The sequence below is a fragment of the Fukomys damarensis genome, unplaced genomic scaffold (genome assembly GCF_012274545.1).
Source record: "Fukomys damarensis isolate Sample0158 unplaced genomic scaffold, DMR_v1.0_HiC HiC_scaffold_27, whole genome shotgun sequence".
In the NCBI taxonomy this organism is placed as follows: Eukaryota; Metazoa; Chordata; class Mammalia; order Rodentia; family Bathyergidae; genus Fukomys; species Fukomys damarensis.
In genome coordinates, this window is record NW_022900939.1 from 34066389 (window position 1) to 34092753 (window position 26365).

At 42.0% G+C, this 26365-nt stretch overlaps 1 protein-coding gene across 1 annotated transcript in view; it reads left to right on the forward strand.

Annotated features, from left to right (window-relative positions):
• The window catches only part of Cd109 (CD109 molecule), a 122604-nt gene that overhangs the window by 83985 nt on the left and 12254 nt on the right, over nucleotides 1-26365 (forward strand). The window contains exons 21-30 of the mRNA XM_010641203.2: nucleotides 1364-1582; nucleotides 2322-2460; nucleotides 5587-5763; nucleotides 14766-14847; nucleotides 16958-17186; nucleotides 18990-19155; nucleotides 20597-20787; nucleotides 21365-21520; nucleotides 22580-22645; nucleotides 25733-25875. Of these exons, the coding sequence (XP_010639505.1) occupies nucleotides 1364-1582; nucleotides 2322-2460; nucleotides 5587-5763; nucleotides 14766-14847; nucleotides 16958-17186; nucleotides 18990-19155; nucleotides 20597-20787; nucleotides 21365-21520; nucleotides 22580-22645; nucleotides 25733-25875 (1568 nt within the window). The remainder of the gene's footprint in view (nucleotides 1-1363; nucleotides 1583-2321; nucleotides 2461-5586; nucleotides 5764-14765; nucleotides 14848-16957; nucleotides 17187-18989; nucleotides 19156-20596; nucleotides 20788-21364; nucleotides 21521-22579; nucleotides 22646-25732; nucleotides 25876-26365) is intronic.

A 26365-nucleotide genomic window follows, 5' to 3' on the forward strand; every position in this document is an offset into this window, starting at 1 on the left:
ACACATATACATATATACACACATATACACATACACATATATAAACATATACACACGTATATACACATACACACATATACATATATACACATACACACATACACATGTACACATATATACATATACACACATACACATGCACACACATATACACATATACACACACATATATACATACATATATATACACATACTTATATACACATACTTATATACACATATACATATATATATACACACACACACATATACACATATACACACATATACACACATACATATTATATACACATATACACATACATATACACATACACACATATACACACATATACATATATACACACATATACATATGCATATACACATATATACACATATACATGCATATACACACATATACACATACATACATACATACATATATTGACAGGTATTAAACCCAGGACTTTGTTCATGCTAAACACATATGCTACTACTAAGCTGCTTTTTTTTTTTTTTTTTTTTTTTTTTTTTTTTTTTTTTTTTGGTTTTTTGAGACAGGGTCTCACTATATAGTTGAGACTGAACTGGAACTCGCTGTGTAGCCAAGGTTGGTCTCGAATCCACAGCGATCCTCCTGCCTTAGCCTCCCAAGTACTGGGATTACAGGCATGCACCACCACGCCCGGCTGCTTTTTGGTTTTCAGTTGTACTTCTTAATCTAGTCAGCATGGTACAAGTGAAAAATCTGGAGTCAGAAGGTGCACTCTCCTGTTTGCCACTACCAACATATAACTTAATTGTAGTTTCCTCATCTAAAACAATGGAAATCATAATTACTATTTGCAAAAAAATGTTTTGAGAAGCAGATGAAAAGGTAAATTTGAAAACACTTTATAAAATACAAGGTCTCGAAAAATGCTATGAATGAGACCAGCAACTCTGGCATATGCTTTAGGACTAATGTCTGAATAATACTTTTTGGGGATCATTTTTGTAGACTCTTAATAGAGGTAGTAACACTTATCCTGTTTGTCTTATGCTTTTCTAATGGGACCAATGTCTCCTAGGATGTCACAGTTAAATTAGGCTGGTCACGATACTAGTACTGTATATGAAATAGCTTTTCTGTGACAACCTTATTACTTCTCGGCATAAGGAGAGAACTTAATGGTAGAAAGCTAGAGTGTTTCTTTCCCCAGTTAGCTTGAGGTGAGAGGGGAGTGTATATGAAATAAAGTTTTTCTGATCTACTTTCATTCTCTCCTTAGCTGAATGTTTGCCTCATCTTTTTCTGTGTTTGAGCCTCATAGATTTAAGTGGTGATAAGACATGGAAGAGCATTTATTATCACCAAATCTTTGGTATTTTTTCCTTCTAGGTTAAAGTAATCGTTGAGGAAAGTGACAGATTTGATATTCTACTGGCTTCAAAGGAAATCAATGCTACGGGACACCAGCAGGACATTCTGGTCCCCAGTGAAGATGGTGCAGCCGTTCTTTTCCCTGTCAGGCCCACACATCTGGGAGAAATCCCGATCACAGTCAGAGCCCTCTCACCCATGGCTTCTGATGCTGTCACCCGGAGAATTTTAGTAAAGGTAAATATTTGGAGTCTTAAATAAATAAAATGGAAATACGTAATTGAAAATCAAACAAAGTGGTTTTTCCCTCAGTTAAATTTGTGGGCAAACCTATTAGGTAATCTCCTCAACCCTCCTGGTAATGCCTGATAGTTTTTTCATCTGTGTATATAAATATGATATGTGAATGTTTTGGAACGTCTGCTTTATAAATTGAAGAAGCAAGGTGACTGTAAAGTCTTTTTCATGGTCATTTATATCTACAAGCTGTGTTACATCAGGATCTTGTGAAATCGCAGTCAAGCTAATAAGTAGATTGGGAATTTTGGATGCCCCAGTGCAGATAGAAGAGATTTTGTAGACTTCTTCTGGGAAGAATTAGAAAAAGAAAACATCATAGTGGAGAAGCACTTGGGTCTGGGATCAGATAGCTCTGGGTTCGAATCTCTGCTTTATTAAATGTGGGGTTTTGGATAAGGCACTTAATTGTTCTCCTGGATGACAATAAAACCTGTCTCAGCTTTTTCCCACCCCACTGTATCTTCTCCTTTGTCATTTCCACTGCTGTTCCATGAAACATTTTGTCTGATTTAACCAGGAAGTAGATAGATTTGAAGTCAGAACGAAGCACTGCCAGGAACACTTCTAGCTGTCCACAAACTACGGATCCAACAAGCCCGGTGTCCATCTTCTTGTCCATGCTGAGTTCTCTGTAAAGAAACCAAGCCCATATTAATTTTGTCAATTTTCTTCATAGGCTGAAGGAATAGAAAAATCATATTCACAAGCCATCTTATTAGACTCGATTGACAAACAGACGACCCTGGCAACTCTGGGTTTCACGTTTCCCCCTGATACGGTCAGTGGCAGCGAAAGAGTTCAGATCACTGCTGTTGGTAAGAACAGAGCGTCACCCGTCTCCTGGTGTATTTGTGTATAATAATATCAATTGCTCACCTATTTATAGTCGTATTTTCTTATTTATTAAAATGAGAAGAGAACATAAAAAGTTTTTGTTCATCCCAGCCGCTAATTGCAGTAGAATAGCAAGTTATGCCTGTAGGTCAGCTTCTCCCCGTCTTCAGGGCATGTGTGAATCGCCTGGGATCTGTTCCAAAGCGGGTCTGGGGTTCCGCGTTTCTAAGAGGCGAGGGTGCTGCTTGTGTTTGCAGACCACAGGCTGAGGGGCAAGGCCCACAGTACTGGGACCGGAGGGGGTTTACTTCCAAAGGTAGAGCTTCTGGCTTCTCTGGCTCTTGACCCCTAGGGAGTAGTACCAGGATTTTCTGTGAAGCTTTGTGAAAACACAAGTAACTCAATCATTTATTAAGTTAGAATTTCTTGGGCTCTGGCTAGGGCTGGTCTATTTTGAAAAATTCTACAAGTGGTTCTGATAAGCAAGGGCTGAGAATAACCACTTGGTGCGGTTCTGTGTAAGGACACAGCCAGCTTTACAGCGGGAAGCTGCCCACCGATTTAGTTGCTTTTCCTAGGTCCCTCCAGGAAACAGAACTTGTTTCGAATTAAACATGACTGAAGTCAGGGTTCTCTAGAGAAACGGAGCCCACTGGATATAAGCAAAGGGAGATTTATTATGAGGAATTTGCTCACACCGTTACGGAGGCCAAGGGGTCCCAGACTGGCCATTTCCGAGCTGGAGATCCTGGCTGGTGAGAGTGAGACCCAAGGCGGAGGCTGAGGATCTGGGTCAGACTCCCGCAGAGCCTGGAGAGAGGCAGAGGTCTCCTTTCAGGCCGTGTGTGCTGTTGCCCTCCCTGGTTTGGTGATGTCTGCCCGTACTCCTGAGAGCATTTGGCTTCATCAGACCATGGGTTCAGATGCTCATCTCATCCAGAAACCCTCAGACACACCCAGAATAGCATCCATCGGATTCATCGGGGCGCTCGTGGCCTACTCAAGGTGACACATAAAATTAGCTGTCGCTAAAGTTAAAAAAATATATAATTGCGCTTTACAAAGAACTGCACAAGATTTAATTAATGACATCAAAGTAGTTTGTTTGTCTTTAAGGTATCAGGACCTATGGGACTTTTTCAGAGTTCTTTTAAAAAAATTTTAAATTTTTATTAGTACATATTGGGAATATCTAATGATTACATTCATTGTGTGGAATTGGTACATTTAAATCTCACCTTTATGACATGTAATGCTTTTTTTTGGTTTTGGATTTTTGAGACAGGGTCTCACTATGTAGTTGAGACTGACCTGGAACTCACTATGTAGCCCAGGCTGGTCTCGAACTCACAGCGATCCTCCTGCCTCAGCCTCCTGAGTGCTGGGATTACAGGCGTGTACCATCACACCCAGCTGTAATGCTTTTTATGATAGCCCCCAAGAAAAATCCCTATACAGAGGACTTTATTTGGAGCCCTAGATATACATTTTTAAAGGAATTAATTAAGCTTTTTCTGTTTACAGGAATTCTGCCTAAGCATCCCCCACGGTGTTGGGATGCTGGGGATACAGTGCTTACACAAGTACACACACACACCCATGCATACACACGCAGATCCACACACATGTATGCAGGCACATGGGAAAATCCTTGATGATGAACTATATGCCACCACTTTTTTTTTCTTTCTTTTTTCAGTATCAGGGTTTGAACTTGGGATCTTGAGCTTCTAAAGTCACTGAGCTACATCCCCGTCCATATATATATATATATATATTCATCACCACTTCTTAAATAAGAATGGGTCTATCTGTGCTCATAAAAATGCTGTCAAGATTGAATATTTTTTCAAGTTTTATTTTCATATACTCTTAAATCTATTCAGAAGCCCAGAATGTATGAATGTTAGCTTTGTTCTTTGGATGTTTGAAATTGTAAATTTATGGTTTCTTTTGAATGTTAAAAACATGACCTGCAGCGGCAACACTCTGACCAGACTCAGGTGTTGACACTGAGGTTGAAGATTTGCTGGTTGGGTTGTAGCCTGTTCATGAGAAAGAGGTCTTCCTTCACTTTTTGTTTAAGTTATTTCTTAGGATTGGATTTCCAGTAGGTATTTGGACTTGACATTTAAGCTACATAGAAGGATAATTCTTCTTATGGCTTAATCATAGTGGGGTCAAACTTAGGAACTCAGCCTCTGTATTGGAACTCACTGTGTAGCCCAGGCTGGTCTTGAACTCACAGAGATCCTCCTGCCTCAGCCTCCCAAGTGCTGGGATTACAGGTGTGCGCCACCACGCCCGGCCATATTTCTTGGTTTTTACATATTTCCCTGAGCCATGGTATTAGAGTGTGGATAGAAGAATCTTTTAGGCATGTGTATTGTCTGATTGTAGACTGCTAACTTTGAAGACTATTCCTAATCCTTTTTGATCCTGAAAGTCATTGAAAACTTACACTTGTCACCTTGCTGCTCCTCAGTAGAGCACATTACAAAATTCTCCCATTCCGGCTGTTTTAAGAAATACTGTTTCTCAAGGATTCATAGCATATTAGTGAGAAATCAGCAAAGTTATGTTTATGTGAAAAATATGAGTAATAAAACGTTTCTTTCTTGTATGAGAATCATGATTCCTATTAATCAATTCCTGACATTTTTTGTTCAAGATTTATTATTTGTTTTTCTTTTTTGACACAGGATCTCGCTATGTAGTTCAAGCTGGCCTTACACTGACTATGTAGTCCACACTGGCTTTGAACTCATGGCAGCCCTCCTGCCTCAGCCTCCCAAGTACAGGGATGACAGGTGTGCCCCACCACTCCTGGCTTGTTCCAGATTTAAAAAAAAAAACAACTTTTTTTTAACCTAATATGTATATGTTATATTTTCAGCTGATGTAAAAAGTTTCCTAATACATTGCATGAATTGAAAGTTCAGTACCATTGCATCATTAGTTTTTGATCATATAATGTGGTGTAAACTTTCCAAGGTGCTCCCGTCTCGCCTGTGACAGATGCTGTCTGTACTGAGCAGAAGGCTCTGCCGCGGCGGGTGAGTTGTTGGTTGTGTCTGTCCGGTGACCGGGATGTCTTGTGCCTCCAGGTGATATCCTCGGTCCCTCCATCAGTGGCTTAGCCTCACTGATTCGGATGCCTTATGGCTGTGGGGAGCAGAACATGATCAATTTTGCTCCAAATATCTACATTTTGGATTATCTGACTAAAAAGAAACAGCTGACTGATAATATAAAAGAAAAAGCCCTTTCGTTTATGAGGCAAGGTAAGCATTTTAGAAGTTCATTTCTGTTTGTACAAAAGTGTCTGTTCTCTTTTGAGGCAGGGGTTGTCCGAGGCGTGCAGTGTTTCAGAACCCTTGGATTTGTTTCAGTGGGTGGGGGGCTGGATGGTGCTGAGCCGGGCTAGGCACGAGTTCACTGGCTGCTGCTGGGGGTGTGCTAGCTAGGACTGGTTTCTGTGTCACAATAAGGGTTCAGAAAATTGAAAACTAGAAATCTAAAGGAATGAGTGATTGTTTTATCATCTTTTTTTTTTTTTTTTTTTTTAAAAAAAAACTCAGGTCCTTGCGCTTGTGAAGCAGGTGGCAGAACCACTGAGCTAAATCCCCAGTGAGCGATTGTTTGTTTGTTTGTTTATTTAAAAAAAATTTTTTTTTTGGTTTTTTTTGAGACAGGGTCTCACTATGTAGTTGAGACTGACCTGGAACTCACAATGGAGCCCAGGCTGGTTTTGAACTCTCAGTGATCCTCCTGCCTCAGCCTCCCGAGTGCTGGGATTACAGGTGTGCGCCACCACTCCCGGCTAAAACTTTTTTTTTTTTTTTTTTTTTTTTTAGCCCCCTAAATTTTTTTTTTAATATAATGAATGGGTTATATGCCAGCAGAGGCAAGCTGTTTTGCTGACTTTTCCACAGAAGAATTAGAAAGCTTGGGAAAGGCACCATTTTGATGTGAGCCTTTCTTCAACTGCGTAGAGACCTGTTTATGCTCAGCTAAATTCTGTGTGATAATAGTAACCAGCGAGCAACCCTGTTTAAACACTCTACAGGTGCTTCATTTAATTCTCACAAAAGCCTTAGGAGGTGGGTGTATTGTTACTTCTCCTTTACGGTAACTTAGCCGCAGTTACCCCAGTGGTCCATGTTCTTCCTCAGCACGCTGCAGAAGGGTTCCAGTTTGCGATCTCCCGGGTTGTTAGGAGCAGTGGGATGCAGGAGGGACCAGGAGTGTCCCGAGGTGTTTGAGTCCCACCGTGTGCAGCAAGTCTCCGCGGGGTTTGTAAAACGGGAGAGGAATGGGGTCCCGTGGGGACGGAAAATCTGCAGTCGTTCACACTGTGTGAGCTGTAAGGTGTGGGATCCGAGGGGACGAGCGGGCGTCCGTGTCCGGAACTGTGGGTCGAGGTGCTGTCAGCAGAGGCTGAGCAACCATCTGGGCCACGTCAGGAGCAATGAGGGACACGAGACCCGGGTTTGGAGTCCGGTCAGGTCTGAGCTGAGTTCTGATGTGAAGAGGGAGCGGTCTGTTTCCCTCAGATTAGCGCTCTGGGCTCCCTCTCAGACCGGGAGACCTCAGCTCCTCCAGAGGATTCCCAGAGATCTGCACAGAGGTCCCCACTGCAAATCAGCATCCTTTGGACGCACGTTTGTGGATCAGCAATGTTTTATATGTGCAAGGTGTGATAAAAATATGTGATGTCTACATTAAAAAAAATTGTTACCGGGCTGGGGATTTAGCTCAGTGGTTCCGCTGCCTGCCTCGCAAGCACAGGTCCTGAGTTCGATCCCCAGTACCCCCCCAGTTTTTATTACAGAAGACACATTATCATTAGTCCCCCCAGAATACTCCCCCTTGATTTGAACACTCATCCTTTCCCTCTTGCCACTTTCTGAGGCAGTTCTCAAAGTCCTCTTTCCTGAGTGTTTCTGTGAGGTGAGTGCTGCCTCTGTACTCTCCAGCAGAAAGAGAGACTCGTAAAAACACGAGGCCTTGTACAGTGGGTCTGGCGCTGTGTGCTTCTGGCTCTTCCACAAAATCAAAATGAGCACGAAAGGTAAATGTTTTCAATCTGTTTAGGTCATCCAGTCAGCCACGGCAGTGCAACTAAAGATGCTTGCGAAAGAGCACTTCCAGAACTACTCAGAAAGTGGCTTTAATCATGGGATGGCTGTGTTTGAAATGGGGGGTGTTTCTGAGGGGAATTAATGGTCATGTATATATCGTTTACTGTAATAATTTAAAAGATTTAAACATTTACCTTATTTTTGAATCGCACCTAGTACGCATACGAGACCTGTTCTTTTTTTTTTTTCTTCCAAATTCTATTATAATTCACTTAAGAAGCGGTATCAAGTACTCTCTGTGGTTATTGTGTGCTGGGTTAAAAAAATAGTTAGATTAAGGAGATGAGTGAAAAATATTGGAGACTGTCATAATTTAACTGTGCATCTTTTGAAAACAAGATTCTGGTTTGTATTTAAGGTTTAGTTTATTTAGTTTGAAGTAGAAAGTTCTTAGGAATTATATTGGCGTTTTGTAATTGGTATACATTCTTTGTGACCTTTTGATACAATAAACGAAAATATTTCAGGAAATGCTAAATAATTTAATATTTGCATATGATATATCAACTGTAACTTTGCCTAACCAAACATTAAGACTTTAAAAAGCAGAATAGATTTGGGACAGTTTGAACCACTTAAGGAATGATAACTCATCCTTTACAAATAATTTGAGTTTGTCTTCTAGATGGTGGACCAGCAAAGGACTAAAAAACAGTAGATCCTTTAGCGTCTGTTTTTTTTTTGGTACCGGGGATCAAACTCAGGACCTTGTGCTTGAGAGGCAGGTGGCGGAACCACTGAGCTAAGTCCCTGGCCCAGTGTCTGTTCTTTTTCAAAAGCAGTGCTGGTCCCTCAGGCCGCAGTGCCAAGCCGTGGTCTGTCAGAGAGGCCCTCTGAGCTCCTCACTGCCGGCTCAGGAGGCCTCCTCACAGCTATTGGTTGTTAGAAGGTGCAGTGTGACCAGAGGGCAAGGAAGCCTTTGGTGTGTAGACGCAAGTCTCCCACATCACTCAGAGTGGGTGTCAGCACGGCCAGAAAGGGATCCCATACCTGGCGTGGTCGCTTTGCCAGCTGTGGACGCAGAAGTGGGCTCCAGATCCCGGCTCTTGTCTTGGGCTGGCTCCTCAGGCTCCAGAACATTGGTTTTCTGTAAGCCGAGAGTAATAAAAGTATGTGCTTGATACGGTTGCTTTGAGAATTTCGTGAACTGTTTGAGCACTTTATTCAACACAGAGTAGGTGCCTTTATCAGCTCCAGTAGAGTTTTTGGTACTAGCTATGGAATTAGGCTCTAAAATCAGCAGGCCAACCCTGTCCATCCTGTTGCTGAAAACACATATGGAAATCTTCCGATTCTAATACACCAATCTTGTGCTTCTCCCCGACTGCTAACGGTTCCATCCACGCAGCGTGGTTGTACACTGGGATTGTCCAGTGGCTTCCTCAGGGGCCTCCACACTGAATCCACACTGAATCTCTGTGTATTCAAAGACATGCTTTGAAAAGGTCAAGATTGTACTGTTTTCTTGCTAAAAATCCTCCAATGGGTTCCTGGCCTTGACCAGCCAAGTCCTGAGTGAACTGACACTGGCCTAATCTTCAGCCTCACCTCAAGCTGCCCTTGGCTCCCCTCTGTGTGACTCAGGGCCTTTAGCTTGTGCCTCTTTTCCTGGAATATTCTGCCCTAGATTTTTCCACACCTGGCTACTTTCCTTTTCTTCCCCGCTCTCCTCCCTTTCCCTTTTTGAGACAGCATCTCCTCCATAATCCAGGATACCTGGAACTCAAGAGTCTCCTGCCTCAGCTTTCTGAGTGCTGGGATTACAGGTGTGTGCTGGGCCCAACTCTTCTTTTCATCATTCAGGTGGTTTTTCCTCATAGTGGCTGGAATGGGCCTTCCTTGTTGAGTAACTTATATATATCATCACTTAATTCTTTCACTTAACATTATTTAAAATCACCACCTGTCTTCCGAACTTGAGAGTGAGCTCTTGACTGGGGAGTGGGTACCTCAGTGAATGCTGAGCAGGCGGAGGAGTTTGGGTCGTCATCTTCCCATGGGAATGAGGCCTGCGGAGCTTCCGCAGGGCGCCGATTACCTGCAGACCCTAAAGATTCTACCAGGCAGTGAGACCAGTGCTTTCAGCGCGTGCCCCTCGGAGCCCTGGAAGTGGCTGTTAAAAAGTCAGCAAAATGGAGTTCCCCAAAATACATCCTCTCTCTCTGGACCAAATGGCATTTCAGAGTGGTGCAAAAGTTTCCCGCAGTGATACTTTTCGTTATGAAATCAGGGTCTCATTTCAGAGACTCACTATTTTCTTTTGCCATAACACTTGCCAAAGTTCTTTGAATATAGTGTAGTCGTTATTTTTTAAGAAATTAAAGTGGCTTTGGTATGAGTCATGATTATATTATTTGTCATTTATGAGCAGCTCACTGTTTACTTGAATCATTCTTGGCCCAGCAGCCCTGTAATCTAACCCATTTGTGTTTTGGTCCAAACAACAGCTACATCATTGAATGAAATATGTCTTGTTGTTCCAAAAAAAAAAAAAAAAAAAAAAAAAAAAAAAAAAAAAAAAAAGAAAAAAGAAAAAAAGTAGAACTGCAAAATGAAAAGTATTCCTGATAAGGGTTCTGAAACTGTTAATTGAAGATGTAAATCTCACATTTTTCTCAGCTACTTGAAGCGTAGCACCCCCGGCTCAGTTTTTCAAGTGAAACTTAAACCGAATAGTTAAAAACATAATATTTTCTTGTTGAAACAAAACAGGAAAAACTAAATTCTCCCTTTGCATTTCATTGTCGTAGAAAGTAAGGAAGTTGATAACGATTACCTTTCTTTAGTACAGGAAACATTTTTAGCAGCTTTTGCCGGAGAAAGTGCTTCATATAGTCAGGAAAACTAGCGACTTTTTTTTTAAAATGCAATTTTTGATACTTGAGATAAACAAAATTAAATTATGTACAAACTTTTTTTTTGGGGGAGTGTACCGGGAATCGAACTCAGGTCCTTGCCCTTGTGAGGCAGGCAGCAGAACCACTGAGCTAAATCTCCCCAAATTAAATTATATTCAGAAAGTTACATTTCCTTTTTTTTTTTTTTTTTCCTGTGCTGCTTGGGATGGAATCTAGGGCCTCAGGCATGCTAGGCAGGTGTTCAAGCACTGAGCTACATCCCCAGACCCAGAGTGTTACTTTCTAATTTATTTATTTATTTATTTATTTTTTCATTATTTAGAGAATACTTTATTAGTTTCTGTAATCAAACCCACGTAGATATGACCTTACATATTTAGTATGATGTGTTACCCCTGTACACATGGAAAAAAATAAAAAATAAAAAAAAAATTAACATTTCTAGACCAATATGGTTGTCCATTTCTGTACAATGCCAAGTCAACATAGTAAATTGGGATGACTTTCCAAAGTTGGCAGCACTGTTAAAGTTTCCCAAAATTCAATTTATATATATATAAATTTTTTTATATAAAAAGACTAATAATAGGATGTTATGCATCGATAGCAGCAACAGCTTTTCCAGGTTCTGCAGATATCTGAACAAAATTATAGACATTCAGCACATTCCATTAAAAAAAAAAAAACAAAGAAAAGAATAATATCCAGAAAACAGCAAAGTTCTGTTGCTGTTGTGGTACCTGGTACCATTTTTTCTGTTAGCCTCTTAATCCTCATCTGGAAAGAGAATATTCTAGAGTAATATCATTAAATGTAACTCTGATAAAGCATGGTCCCTACTATGTATCATAAAGCAGGTACTAGATATTTTACATTCATAGAGGTATGATACAGTACCATCCTACATCAATAATACTAGATTCAGTTTTGGTTTGAAATTTACTTTGTCCGCAAATAAGATACTTACCCCTTCCTCATTCTGGGTTCCTGTCACATGGAGAACTGTTTCCTTTTACTTTTAGTCTCTGAGTTTCTTTTTCAACTAGGTGTGTTTCTTGTGTGCAGCATATTGTTGTATTTTGCTTCTTATATCATTCTGCTTATCTATTTTGTTACCTTCTTATTCCTTTTTGCCAGTCTATTTCTCTTGATTGGTGAGTTAAGGCCATTGACATTGCTGTTTATAACTGATATGTACTGACTTATTATTGGCATGTTATTGGCCTTTTGTTGACTCTTTTTACTTTTTCACCTTCTCCTTTTAATTTCTTGCCTTGCCTATTTGATTTGCTCTGTTGGGCCTCATGGTGTTGTTGCCTGCATTGTCTTTTTGTAGGATCTTGTTTAGAATTGCTTGTAGTGCTGGTTTGGTATTCATGTAGTTTCTCAGGTGTTCTTTGTCGTGGAAGTGCCTTATTTCCCCCTCCATTTTGAAAGAGAGTTTTGCTGGATATATCAGTCTAGGTTGGAGGTTGTTCTCTTTTAGTACTTGAACTATCTCATTCCAGGTTCTCCTTGCCCCAAGGGTTTGTGTTGAAAAGTCTGTTGTGATTCCGATGGGCTTTCCTTTGTATGTGATTTGTTTCTTTTCTCTTACTGGTTGTAGTATTTTGTTCTTCTGTTGGGTTTCTGGGATCTTGACTATTATATGTCTAGGTGTAGATTTTTTTTGATTGTAGCTAGTTGGGGTCCTATATGCCTCAGTTATCTGAATGTCCAATTCTTCCCCTCTGTTTGGGAAGTTTTCGGTCATTAATTCTGCAGACAGCTTTTTTAAGTCATTTGTATTTTCTCCTGCTACTTCATGTATTCCTATTAGTCTTATGTTATTCTTCTTTGCATCATCTAGGAGTTATTGGATGGATTTCTCATGATCTCTTACTGTTTTTAAGAGACCTCTCTTTTCCTGGTCACTGACTGCAATCTTATCTTCTATATCTGAGAGCCTATCTTCGCATTCTTTTATTCTGTTGTGTACACTTTCAATAGAGTGTTTAAGCTCCTGGATATCTGTTTGAATCTGTTTTTTTTTGGATTCCATTTCTTTTCTATGTTGGGCGTTTATTTTTTCAATTTCTTTCTTATGCTGGGCCTTCATGGTTTCTCTCATGGTCCTGAGCTCATCTGTTTTTTTGTCAGTTTCTGCTCTATAGTCTCGAATCACGACTTCCATTTTGCTCACTATCTCTATGGTTATCTGGGAAATTATTTCTGTTTTGAATTTTTCTAGAGCCTGATTGATCTGTTTTGCTACTTCCTGTGCTTTTTGTTCAAGGTGTCCTGGTGGTTCACTATCGGCCTTTTCATCCTCATTTGCCCTACTGTTTGCCGTTGGTAAACTGGAAATCTGTCTTTGTGTCTTGCTTAAGTGTTTTCTCATTTTAATTTTTGTTGTCAGACTGTCCTTGGTTTACTCTCTGGATTATCACCCAAATCTTTATGATATAGTTGCACCCTAGCTTCTGTGTCTCTAAGGACCCACAGACATTCTCATCTTCATAACATCAGAGAAAACAGCTCATCAAATCAACAGTAATGCTTTACCCCTACTAATACAATCAGCGACATATTAAGATCAAGCACAACTTGGACACTGACCACCTGTGGTAGTCACTAGTCTATCACCCTTAAATCATTTGAATATAATTGAAATCAAGAAGCAGTCCAGAACATGTCTGCAGTGAACAAAATTTCAATATAGTGTATTTACCATTTAATGGCTCAGACAGAGCGAGGATGCAAGACCCCTGATCTCAGTTAACTGATGGCTGAACCTCATGACACTGACTGACCTCGGTCTGCAAGGCCCACATTGAGTTCCCCAACCTTCTGAATGGTTGAACTCCACAATGTTCTATTACAGCTTTCCCAAGCCCTTTCTGTAAAGATGTTCAAAGTTGGGAACTCAGAAAAATACCCTTGATGACTACCTCTGTCTCTGCAGAGTGGGTCCAAAGACTGGCACAGTCAGGAGGATTGAGTGTGCGGGGGGTGGGGGGATTATGGGCGTTCAGGGGCGTCCACGCGGCTATCTTCCCGGTGCTTGAGCGATGGTGGCTGGGTCGTGATTCTCCTTCCCGCGGTGGATCGGGCCCGGCTACCTCCCGGCACTTGAGCGATGGCGGCTGGGTCGGGAGCTGGTGTGGTTCTCCTCTAATTTATTTTTATAGGCAAGACTTTCACCTTTATTATGATAAGTTCTAAGGATCTTAGATTCATGATTGGTCTAAAGAAAATTCATGAACCAGAAAAGTATGCATCTTACCTGACCCTCTATAAACATCAGTTTCCATGTAATTATCCTAATAGCCTCTTTAAAAAATAAATTTTATTTTAGCCCATTCCCCCACCTGCCCTCAAGACTCCTCCCCTCCCTATGTACAAAATCCTTGTTTCCATTTTTTCCTTTATTTTCACTTTTTTTTCTTGTCCCTTCCTCCCTCCCTCTCTCCTCTTTTTTTCCCCTTCCTATTTGAAACATTTCTTCCCTTTTCTCCATATCTGTTATACATTTTATTTATTTATTTGGCGCTGGGGATCAAACTCTGAACCCTGTGCTTTTGCGGCACGGATGGTCCCATTGAACTAACCCTGGCTATTATACCTTTTAGTCCTTATTTTCGCTTTCAGTTTCTCACACAGAAGAACAATGTGGTATTTAAACACTTGTGTCTGATTTATTTCACTGAAGATGATCTCAGGGTCCATCCATTTAGCTATAAATGTTATCTTTCTTTCTGGCAGAGTAGTACTCCATTGTATCCTAACAGCCTTTTGACTTCTTCTGCATTTCAAATTTCAGATGTGTATAATTCTAATCTAATCCTAATACTTTTCAAACTCCAGAGCTGTGGACAAAACTATTACAAAATTAAAAAAAATTTTTTTTGGTGTTGGAGATTGAACTCAAGGTCTTTACACTGAGCTATATCCCCAGTCCTTTTAAAATTTGGAGACCTTGTGGGATCCAAGAGAGTTACTTACCATAACTCTGCCTTTAATTTGCTTGCTTTTGAAGGGTAGAAGTGTCGTCAGTGCTATAGAAGCCTTTTGCATTTAATTTCAGGATATGACAGCTCTTATTTTTTGCATTCTGCTGGAAAAGTTCTTAGTTTTTAAATTTCCTATGACACTTAACATAAAGAATACTCAAAATTATATGGTGATGTTTTTTTTTCTTTTCCCTTCTCTACCCGTATTTCCTCAGTAAGAAGCCATTATTAGAAACTTTCATTCATGGCACAGGGATTTCCATTGAATACCTGCCTAATTTTGTGTCTTCAGGTTATCAGAGAGAACTTCTCTACCAGAGGGACGATGGCTCTTTCAGTGCTTTTGGGAATAACGATCCTTCTGGGAGTACCTGGTAAGTGGTTCTGACAGTCTGGTCTGGGTTGTGGAACGGGCTTTTACTAGGTCACATAGTGTCCACGAAGTTGACGGACATGGAACTGTGTGTAGATTTGGCGGCTGCTTTCCCCGTAGTCTGGCGTGAAAAGATAAGCATTTATTTAATTTTAGTTTTTTGAGACAGGGTCTTACTGTGTAGCTGGCCTTGAACTCACTATGTAACCCAGGTGGGCCTTGAACTCACAGCGATCCGCCTGCCTCAGTCTTTAAGTAGCCACCATCTTCAACTTTGTGCTCCAGAGTCAGACTGACCGACGGTGTCAGTCATTGCTCCATCGTGGATGGAGACGATCATCCTATAGAGGGAAAAGCTGGCCGTGGCCTTAGCGTTGCAGGTCCCGTCTTTGGTCAGTGGCCCTGTTGCTGGGGCTTGTGGCAGGGCAGCACATCATGGCAGAAGCCAAAGCAGAGTGGACCACATACCTCATGGCCAGAAAGCAGAAGAGAAAGGGACAGGGTCCCCGAACACCTCTTGGGGGCATATCCCGGTGACCGAAGGGCTTCCCCCAAGGCCAGGTGCTCAGGGTCTCCCTCCCTCCCCGCGGCAGTGTCCTGCGGACCTTGGGAGGACATTCGGGATCCAAGCTCCAGCACCGACTGTACCCCTCAGTTCAGACCTGGTGTGCTGGGGTAGCAAGCTCCTCCTGAATCATAGCATGTTGACCACGGTCTGTTTCTGTCCCATGCTGCGTCCTGTTGGGGCTCAGCAGACCGACTGCGGTCTGTGCCTACACAGCCACCATCGCACCTGCTTAGTGGGAGGCTCCAGCTTCGTATCCTTGGAACTCAAGGCTGGAGGACCTGGCTTGGCCTCTGCTGCTCTGTTTTTCACATTTTTTTTTTTTTTTGAGACAGGGCCTCACCATGTATGTAGTTGAGACTGCCCTGGAACTCACTATGTAGCCCAGGCTGGTCTCAAACTCACAGTGATCCTCCTGCCTCAGCCTCCTGGGTGCTGGGATTACAGGCGTGCGCCACCACGTCCGGCTTGGCCTCTGCTGCTCTGGACTCAGTTGAACACTTGTCAGAGATGCCCACGTGGCTGTGCCTGACGTTCACGGGCCAGGGACGTGAACTCCTCTGCATAATCCAAGTTCAAGGGAACTGGGTATTGTTGAGCGTTAGCAGTGTCTACCACGCTGAGCCATTCATGAGACAGACCTGCTTCAAATTTTCTCTTGTCAGGAGCCAGATATGCATCCTTTTTTTTTTTTCTTTGTGGTACCGGGGATCAAACTCAGGACCTTGTGCTTGCGAGGCAGGCGGTGGAACCACTGAGCTAAATCCCCGGCCCCAGGATGTGGATCCTTAAATAGAAAGATTTCCTTGTTTCATTGTTTGACATTCTTTTCACTTTACGACAGCGTTCTACATCAGGTTGGCACACATTTTCCTGAAAAGGGTCAGATGGTAGATACTGTACACATACTGGACCAGAAAGAACATAAATTGTATTACCTACCTACCTGCTTTCCCACACTCCTCCCTCTTTTCACCTCTTTCTCCATTTGGAAGTCATTCGCAGGTGTTGGTGGCAGGTTGGGGTTACAAATACCTACGAATACGGCCTGAGCTGGACAGGTTTGGGCCAGGCACATTTGGCCCATAAGGTGTAGCCCTGTAAGAAAGAAAAGTATCCGTTTTCCTTACTTGAAGTGCTACAGTTTGCTCGTAAACGGTGTGTCCTTCATCTGCAGATTTGGGACCGAACAGAATGTGTGTGGGATCTTTGGTACGTGGCTAGAATAGTGCAAAGATGACGATTTATTTAGCTCTCCTGGAGTGTCACATTTCCAATCTATAAATAATGAGGCGGGATTAGATGATTTCTAGCTTCCTTTCCAAATCTCATCTTTGGAGTGGGCCTGACACCTTTGGCCAGGCTAAAGTGGAACCAGGCCCACCTGCTAGGCAGGGTCTTATAGTCTCTTTTTTCTCTGGTGCACTTTTTCAGATTCTACCTTTGCTGAATTTCCAGATGGGGGAAAATGTGTTACGTTCACTCAGTGTCAACTTGGAGTGTATTTATAACATGTATTTTATGTATTTTTCTTTCTTTCACCAAGGTTGTCAGCTTTTGTTTTAAGATGTTTCCTCGAAGCCGATCCTTACATAGATATTGATCAGAATGTGCTACGCAGAACCTTTAATTGGCTCAAAGGACATCAGAAATCCAGTGGTGAATTTTGGGAGCCAGGAAGAGTGATCCACAGTGAACTTCAGGGTGGCAATAAAAGTCCAGTGACACTCACAGCCTACATTGTGACTTCTCTCCTGGGATACAGAAAGTATCAGGTACTTCATCTTTAATAAATGACTGATGGGAAAGCCAAGGAAGGTAAAATATCTGTCTGAAACTTTTAAAGGGTTCTGAAACTTTACATTGCATTTGAAATCTAAATTTGGGTACCCTCTCTTTGTATTTCAAAAGCTGAGGATAAAAATATTAACGTACTCTCCAGAGTAATAAGAGGATTCCAAAATGCTTTGTACTTAGATATTTTACCTATTATTGGTAACAGAAGTCAAGACATATTTTTTTATTATTAGAGGGAAGATGATTTTTCAGAGTTTGAAAATGTTATAGGTTAGTTTCTTCAGAAATGGCTCACCTGTCTACAGCCAGCCGTACCCCCCGAGCACGCCCAGTCTCGTCCGACCTCAGAAGCTAAGCAGGATCTGGCCCGGTTAGTCCTTGGATGGGAGAGATGGCTTGTCAGTCAGAAGTATTCCAGGTCCTTTTGCCTGGGACGAAGAATCGGATGAGATAAGCCAAAGACGGTGCCAAATGTTTATTTGACAAGGGTTCAAATGGGAAAGGCAACAAGGGAGGAGGGAGGAAGAAAGGAAGGAAGGGAAAAAAAGTAGAAGGAAAAAATGGAAACAAAGCTTTTGTACCTAAGGGAGGGGAGCGGGCTTAGGGGGTGGGATAGAATAAAGTAAAATTTATTTAAAAAGACTCAAAAACAGAAAAGTGAAGGTTGAATGGACATAGGGGAAATTAGCTCTGCAGAGTGAACTTGAGCCAAAGAAAAAGAAAAAGGGTAAAAGCAAAACAAACAAACAAAAAACAAAAAACCAAAACCCCAAAACCACATCTGAAATGTGGTGCAGCTATCCTGGCAACTCAGGAGAGGCTTTCCCTGATGGTCACGCTTTTATTCCGTCCGCATCTCGTGGGAGCTCGCAAGAAGTCCTCCGTACGGCGTCCTTGCATTGCCCTGGAATCTTGTAATTAACTGACAGGCCCCGCTCATTTCCGGGCCAGCTTTGCCTCGCCTTAGCTCCTACATCAAGAATATGTTCCAGCAAGGTGAGGTTGTGAAGGTTTTGTTTTACATTTCTGAAGTATCTCGGGACAACTGCAGTATCTACTACTTTAGTGCAAAGTACATCTGCTCTCTGAAAAGCCAGTTAGCGGGCGTACGTGCCGGGCTGAGGGGGCGTATGTGTGGAAAGCTCTGCTCGTGATCCTGATTTTGTTCCAGAGCTGTCCCAGGGTTTGATACCTTTCTGTTTACTTCACCTGTATTTCACAGGGTCAACAGCCATTCTCTCTACTAAGCTCCTACTCTTTTAGTAGCCCAGCACGGGGCTCACAGAAGACAAACTTTTCTCTAAACTTAGAGGTTGGACATCTGAGATTAAATATGAAGAATGTCTTTCTCAAGCTAGACTTTCTGCTTTCATCTGAGTTAATGGTACTCACTGGGATAAACTGGAAAGAAAATCTACACTTTATATTCCTTATTCTATCTAAAGAATGGGGCCTGTTTCATTCTAAATGATAGCTGGTATTATTTTCAAAATGCATGGCAACTCTTTAAATATCAGTGCATGTGGTTAATTTCCATTGCCTAGGGTCAGGTAGGGGCTTATCACACGCTGAAATTACTTTCTGAGTGAATGTTCTCTGGGGATTTAGCTCAGTGGCTTCACCACTGAGTTCGATCCCCAGTACCAAAAAAAAAAAAAAAAAAAAAAAAAAAAGAAAGCTGAGTGTTCTTATTTTCTGAATGAATGTTTAAAGTGCTTTTTGTTTTGAAAAGAAATAAGGGGTTATTTTGAATAATAAAATATGTATCTTTTTCTTCCAAGCCTAATATTGATGTACGAGACTCTGTCAGCTTCTTGGAGTCTGAATTTAGTAGAGGAATTTCAGACAATTACACTCTAGCCCTTGTAACTTACGCACTGTCGGCAGTGGGGAGTCCTACGGCAAAGGAGGCTTTGAATGTGCTGACCCAGCGCGCCGAGGAGGAAGGTAACAGAGAACTGGGTGAGGCTGTTGGACTCTGAGCGGTTAAGGGATGCGCAGGTGAGCCGGCTGCGAAGTTGGTTGCATTGCATCTTTGGAAAGTGATGCAAAATACACATCGTGAGGAGATCAGGATGGGCTTCCGGTGCCTTAAGCCTCCCCGGAGGTTTTATACAGAATCGCACGCCCAGGAGTCTCCTTCTTGAAGACATGTTCAGCGCTGTATAGAGACTCTGAGTTTTGGATGCCATTTCTGATTTGATAGCCTTTTGTGCTGCCGAAGACCCTGGGTTCCGGAGCACATGGGTTTTTGGTTCTCTTGCCTTTCTGAGCTTCAGACTCCCTGTCAAGTGGAGTGATAGCTATGTTAGGGTCACGGTGAGAAGGGACTGAGGTCATGTGCAGAGCCCGCCTCACAGCAAGTGCTCAAAGATGGGATCTAAATGCAGATAAGAAAAAAATGCTGCTGCTAAAGTAGGTTGTGTGGGTGAAAAATTTTTTTTTTGTGGGAACTGCTTTTGGTTACAAAAGGACAGAAAGCACAGGTATCCTTAGTCCCAAAACAACCTCTGTAAAGTGCCCAGGGGTCCGTGTGTGTGTGTGTGTGTGTGTGTGTGTGTGTGTGTAGAGGCTTTAGATGATGTCCTCTGACTCAAAGTTCTATTCATTCAGGAAACTGTAGCAAGGGCTTGGAGGGGTCTGCAGGAATCATTACAGTAGTAACAGGGATTTGGCACCCTCAGTCCGTCTCCCAGTGCTGAGGACTGCATCATTACTGCAGAGGCCCTGGTGATCCTGGCTTCCTGGGATGTCACGTCGCACCCAGGTGCAATCACCGTGGAAGTCCTGGGGGCGCCACGGTGGCCTGGGGTCAGAGCAGGATGACCTCCAGGAAGGCTGGCCACTTGGCCAGGGTCTCACTCAGGTTTCCGGGGGAGGCAGTGTGCTTGAATTTTTGCGCTTACAACATCAATTTCCAGACAATGAAAAAGGGAGCAGTTTCTCAGAATGTGAGAGCTGGTTCGTGGCAGATCCCAGGTCAAGACTCTTTCCCATGTGTTGGAAAGTATTTTGGGAATGACTGGACTCAGATAAGTTATATACATTATTTTTTAAAATATAGTATGTTTTTCTTTTTATTGGTGACCATTTTGTCTTGGGCCAGACATGGGGAATTTCTCTTGGGAAAAATATTTTAATCAAAACACCCTCAAATACAGGCAATAGGAAGAGAGTGAAAATTTGTAAGTTGTAGCGGGTTGAAAAGAGACTTATGTAAGTGAATGTGCCTTTGTGTGCTTGTGGTGAGTGTGAATGCTTGGTGTACGTGTACATACAGATAAAACGTGTTTTCATGCAAGTCAAAGGGAGTTCGGTGGTGCGGGGCTGTTTCATGGTGTGGCCTGTGAATTCGGGGCCACTGAATGCCGTTCTCTTTCTCCTTCAGGAGGTGAGCGGTTCTGGGCATCCCCCGCATCCACCCTGTCCCAGGGCTGGCAGCCGCGCTCCCTGGACATTGAGGTGGCAGCGTACGCTCTGCTGTCCCACTTCCTGCAGCTGCAGGCTCCCCAGGGCACCCCTATTATGAGGTGGCTCAGCAGGCAGAGAAACAGCCTGGGAGGCTTTGCATCCACCCAGGTGAGAGATGCAGTCGGTTTTCCTATTTATACTATGCACACATGTATTTTTAGGAATTACATGATTTCTTTTTTTTTTTTCATAGCTTTGTAAAGTTACTTAGCAGTTTAAAGTTGAGTGCCTTAAAGCAGTAATCTAAACTTTTTTTTTGTTTGTTTTTGTTTTTTGAGACAGGGTCTTACTATGTAGTTGAGACTGACCTGGAACTCACTATGTAGCCCAGGCTGGTCTCGAACTCACAGCGATCCTCCTGCCTCAGCCTCCCAACTGCTGGGATTACAGGTGTGCGCCATCACGCCTGGCTGTAATCTAAACTTTTTCTCATGAATTTCCTGTCTGATACTTATACAGAGTCGGGCAGATCTATGGCAGCGGCTGGGCACCTCTGGAACTGATTTAGGGTGGATCCTCAGGTCCACCTGCAGACCCTTCTGAGCCAAGGAATTCAAGGACCTTCAGGAGGGATCCGCTCTTAAGCGGGTGGGGAGCGTAGAGCAGGACCTGGGCATTGTTGAGCTTGCTTCTGGGAGACCTTGATTTACACCTGTGTGCACAATTGGTTTTCTTCTCTTCACAGGACACTGTCATGGCCTTAAAAGCCTTGTCGGAATTTGTGGTCCTAATGAATACAGAAAGAACGGATATCCAAGTGACAGTGAAGGGGCCAAGCTCACCACATCCTGTGAAGTTTCTGATCAACACACACAACCGCTTTCTCCTTCAGACAGCAGAGGTGTGGAAAACGATTGTTATTTAAAATCTATTTGGATGGGTCTTTATACTGGAATCCGCCCTCCCTCCCTCCCTCCCTCCCTTCCTACTGGGATTGAATTTATGATCCTCCTGCCTCAGCCTCCTAGAGTGCTTGGAATACTGCTTTATTTCTAATCTGCTGGCTTTAACATGAAGACTTATTCCCAGAGCTGTGCAGAGACAGGCAGCAAGGAGTAGGGCTGATCTCCTTTGGTTGAGTGTGCCGATCTCGGGATGGACGGAGGGATGGGAACGTTTCCAATGGAAAGGAAAAGACGGCACTCTCACGTCGGGGTGGGAATGCCCGCACCCCGCTTCCTGCTCTTCACCGTACTAGCTTGCATTCCATAGGAATTCCATTTTCTTCTCAAGCCAACTCTGAGGGAAATACCATTGTCACCATTCAATACATAAACTGAGGCTGAGAGAGGCAGGTAACTTGTTTAAGGTCGTGTTTCCAGAAACTGGAGAGCTGGGATTTAGACCCAGGATTCCCAAGACCGTGCTCTTTTTAGCCATTCCACACATCCTGAAAACACTGAGAGAAGCGGTAGCAGAAATTCTTGCTGTAAAGTGGAATAAAGGAATATGCTCGGCCCTGACTTTATTCTCTTAGCTAAACTTAGGGGAACAAGGACAGTGGACGCAGGGGACAACTTCAGGGCCAGAAAGTGAGGCAGAGAGTGAGGGTTAGGGTGAGGAGGAAAGCTAGGCACAATCCAGACGCGGAGTCCCCGTTTTCCCAGGAAGGCCAGAGGCCTGACTGAGGGAGGCGGGGGAGTGTGTTGCTTTTGTGTCGTGTCTCCAGCGCTTTGACCCTAGTGGGAGGACATGCGGTGGTAGCGCCGACGGGCCCTGTCTCCCCAAGCGCAGGAGACGTCCCCGCCCTCACTGCTCCGACCTGAAAGATCGCCGGAGCTCCGCGTGCTCCACAAGCTGCTGTCTCCCAACGCGGGTGACCCTGTTCTCTTGTGCTACGTGGAAGGGTCTGAAGATGGAAAACTGGCCTCATTCGCTCTTTTCTCCCACTTTTCTCCAGCTTGCTGTGGGACAGCCAACTGCAGTTAATATAACCGCAAATGGTTTTGGATTTGCTATCTGTCAGGTATGTAAGAATGCTTGTTTTTTCACTTATACTTGACTTTTTATAATAATTCTTTGCTTTAGGGCATTGCTAAATCTTTAGCTTAGAAAATTTATATAAAATCGTTAGTGATCTACTTTTATGACTGAGAAGAGATATATTACTCTGTTTAATAAAAAGTACTGGAGCTACTGGGCATGGTGGTACATGTTCACAATCCTGGCACTCAGGAGGCTGAGGCAGGGGGATCGCTGTGAGTTTGAGGCTACATGAGTTTTTTTGGCTACATAGTGAGACTCTGTCTCAGAAACAACAACAACAACAACCACAACAATCATAACAAAAAGTATGAGAAGTTACCAAATAGTGATTAAGCAGAAGTTATATATAGATAATCTGAAAAATATTTTAGGGGGATTACTCACATTTTGAAGTTAGGGTTAAAATCCTCCAATATGATTCATGTAAATAGTTGGGAGCTGTCAGTTTTTTGTGTAAATATAAGTTCGGAAATTAATAATGTTTGTGGAGTTCTTACCGTTACCTGAAAAACAAATATACATTTTACTTATAAATTCTTAATATTTATCTAAGAATATAAATATCAGCATAACCTTACAAATTATTGTCTTGAAGATAGAGAATGTGTTCCTTTAATTTAAAACCATATAAAATAAAAAATAAGACAGATCATGATTGTGTTCAGTACCCTGGTACGGGAAGAAAATCCAAAACAAACTACATTTTATGATACAGTAGGAGTAAAATAAAATAGAAGTAATATAAAAGTACTTACTGGAAATCCAAAATAGTATACGATAGGACTAAAAATAATTATGTACTTGGGCATTAGAAACAAACAAAAAAGATCTAAGCACACATCGAAACACTGACTCAGAAAGTGCCGGATGGCTGTGTGGAGAAGGGGCACTTTTCCAAAACCTGACGAAGTTATTCTAGTTGAGAGACAGGCGCTCTGCCATATCGGGCAGGTGTGCCTTGCTAAGCAGGATTCATTTGGTAACTTGAAATGATCCTGACTGTTTTGCATGGTATTCAAATAACAGCAGGCTGGAGGTTTAGCTTACTGGCACCACACCTGCCTTGCAAGCACAAGGTCCTGAGCTCCATCCCTGGTACAAGGAAAAAAAAAAAAATCAAATAACAGGGAACATTTTTAAAGATCAAGGAAAATGATAATACTGAAAGTGAGGGGGATTCCATGAAAAGGGTAGAAAGAATGAATATTTTGTATTGGATTTTACTAATTTAGACCACGGGAAAAATCATCATCTCCAAGCTTTTCATGAAAAGTAAACCCAGAAGTAAAGACACAGCATACTTTAAATACCATTGAAAAATCATATATGTGTAATTCACCAAATTGGCCAGAATTCATTTGTGGTAAACCAAGTGTAGATAAATCACTGAGAGTAAATGATTGCTGCTTGGAGTTTGAAGGCCTGTGGGGTAAATGTGATATGCACAGGTCAGAATGTTTACTGGTCCCACGTTTGTTTTTAAGTACAGAAAGCAGCGGAACCAGTAGGCGCTTCCCATGGGTGTGTGGGGGAACTGCAAAGATGTTGGACACCCGGAAATGGGTGATATTTTTATAAGTGCATGGGGAAAAGGAGGGCAAAGAAAACTCTCAGGTTTGCAGTAAACATGAACCTCTTTTGGGTTATAAAGTGCAAAGCTGTTGGAAATAAACTGCAAGATCTCTTGAGGTTCTGTGGTGGAAAAGTTGAGCTCCGTAAACCTTATTGCTTACTTGTGGACAGGGAGGGAGTATGACCCAAGGGACAAACTAGTAGTTCTTACTGTGTGTCACTAGGACGGGGATGATGACACAGCAGAGACTGTATCTCTTCAGTTGTATGAAACTTTTCTCCAGCTACTCCAGGAATCCTTTAAATTATTTCTAAAATTAATAGTTAATTTGTATAGTTTTAAGAAACAGCTGGAGATGTCCACAGTGAGATAAAACAGATGGCCCAGGGGGAAAACTACTATGAGTATGGGTTGTTGCAGAATATAAAGACTGGAACTTGCTGGGTGTGGTTGCACACGCCTGTAATCCCAGCACTTGGGAGGCTGAGGCAGGAGGATCGATGTGAGTTCCAGACCAGCCTGGGCTACATAGTGAGTTCCAAGTCAGTCTCAACTACATAGTGATATTCTGTCTCAAAAAACAAAAAACAAAAAACAGAAAAAAAAAAAGACTGGAACTCTTAGACTGAAATTTAGTCAGAGGATTTTTAAAAGTGTGTAAATGTAGGAGAGGTGCTAGATGTTTACTTCTGAGGGATGTGTGTGTGTGTGTGTAAGTACAAGATAAAGAAATGTTAACATTGCAGTTTAACTTTATGTACCTTGGTATCAAAAAAAGTAGATGAAGTAAAGCATTTGAGTGGATTCCGCCCCATCTTGGGATGAGGCTGGCCTAGGAAATTCTGAGTGACACCCAGTTTTCTGACTTAGGGCCACTCTGAGTGACCTTGGTCCTTGTGCCACCATGGGTCCCCAGTGTCCCCTGTGTCCCCTTCTTGCATCAGTGTGGCACAGCGTGAGCTGGAGAAAGCGGGTTGACTTGAAATCCATCATTTTCTTATCATCTTTGAAAAGCGTTCTAACTGTGATGAAGAAGCCTCAGTGGTTGATGTTTTCACTTGGATTTATTGTACCGAGAGTCAGTAAGGCTCTGGTTTTGAAAATCACTCACTTGGGTGGCAGAGCTGGAAGTTAGAGCTTGCTCTCAGCAGACTTGCCGGTCACTTCTCTTCCATCTTGAGGACCATGTTTTATGTTCCTTGTAAAAGCAGTATCGTGACTATCAGACAGTGTTCCATGATAGTTACTTGGATATCACCTGTGCCAAGTTTCTCCGTTTTAAAAATAAGTTCTCATAAACTTTACAGCATTTTTTAAATAATGTGCATTATTAGCCAATGAAACTGTATTTTTTCTAGTTCAAAGATTATAAACCCAGTTGGATTTATGCCAGTTAGAATCATTGCCTAATATTTAAAATGCACAATGGTGGCAATTTATTGTTAGTGATTTATTGCTAATTTATTATTTATGCTCATTTGTTATCTATTGCAGCTCAATGTTATTTATAATGTGAAAGATTCAGGGTCTTTTAGAAGACGAAGATCAATCCAAAGTCAAGAAGCCTTTGATTTGGATGTCAGTGTAAAAGATGATAAAAATGATATCAACCATGTGAATTTGAATGTGTGTACAAGGTAGGTCCCCCCTCTTTCTCCTTTTTTAAGAAATAGATTTGAAGATTTAATTATATGTCACCATCAGACTATGATTCATAGTTATATTTAATAAATAATTTAGTTTTGGGTTATACTTCAGTCTGTGGATTAGAAATACTACTACTTAAGTTTAAGTATTTCTTGCTCTTTTGTTTCTTATGGTACTGGGGATCTAAACTTGGGGCCCTTGTGCTTTCGAGGCAGGCTGCGAAACCACTGAGCCAAATCCCCGGGTTTAAGCATTTCTTTAACATGCTCCAAAATTATTTACAAGTTTCCCTCATATGTATAATAAATATAAATAGAAAATTTTATAAATTAATAAAACTCAAATTTAATTTAGGAAAACTTCAATCATCTTTAATATTCCAAAGTGAATTTCTTGTGAGTTACTTTTCTATTGAAACAGTTTCATTCCAGGTTCAGATTTAAGCTTAATTTTTATGCTTTTGACCCAAACCCTTATCTT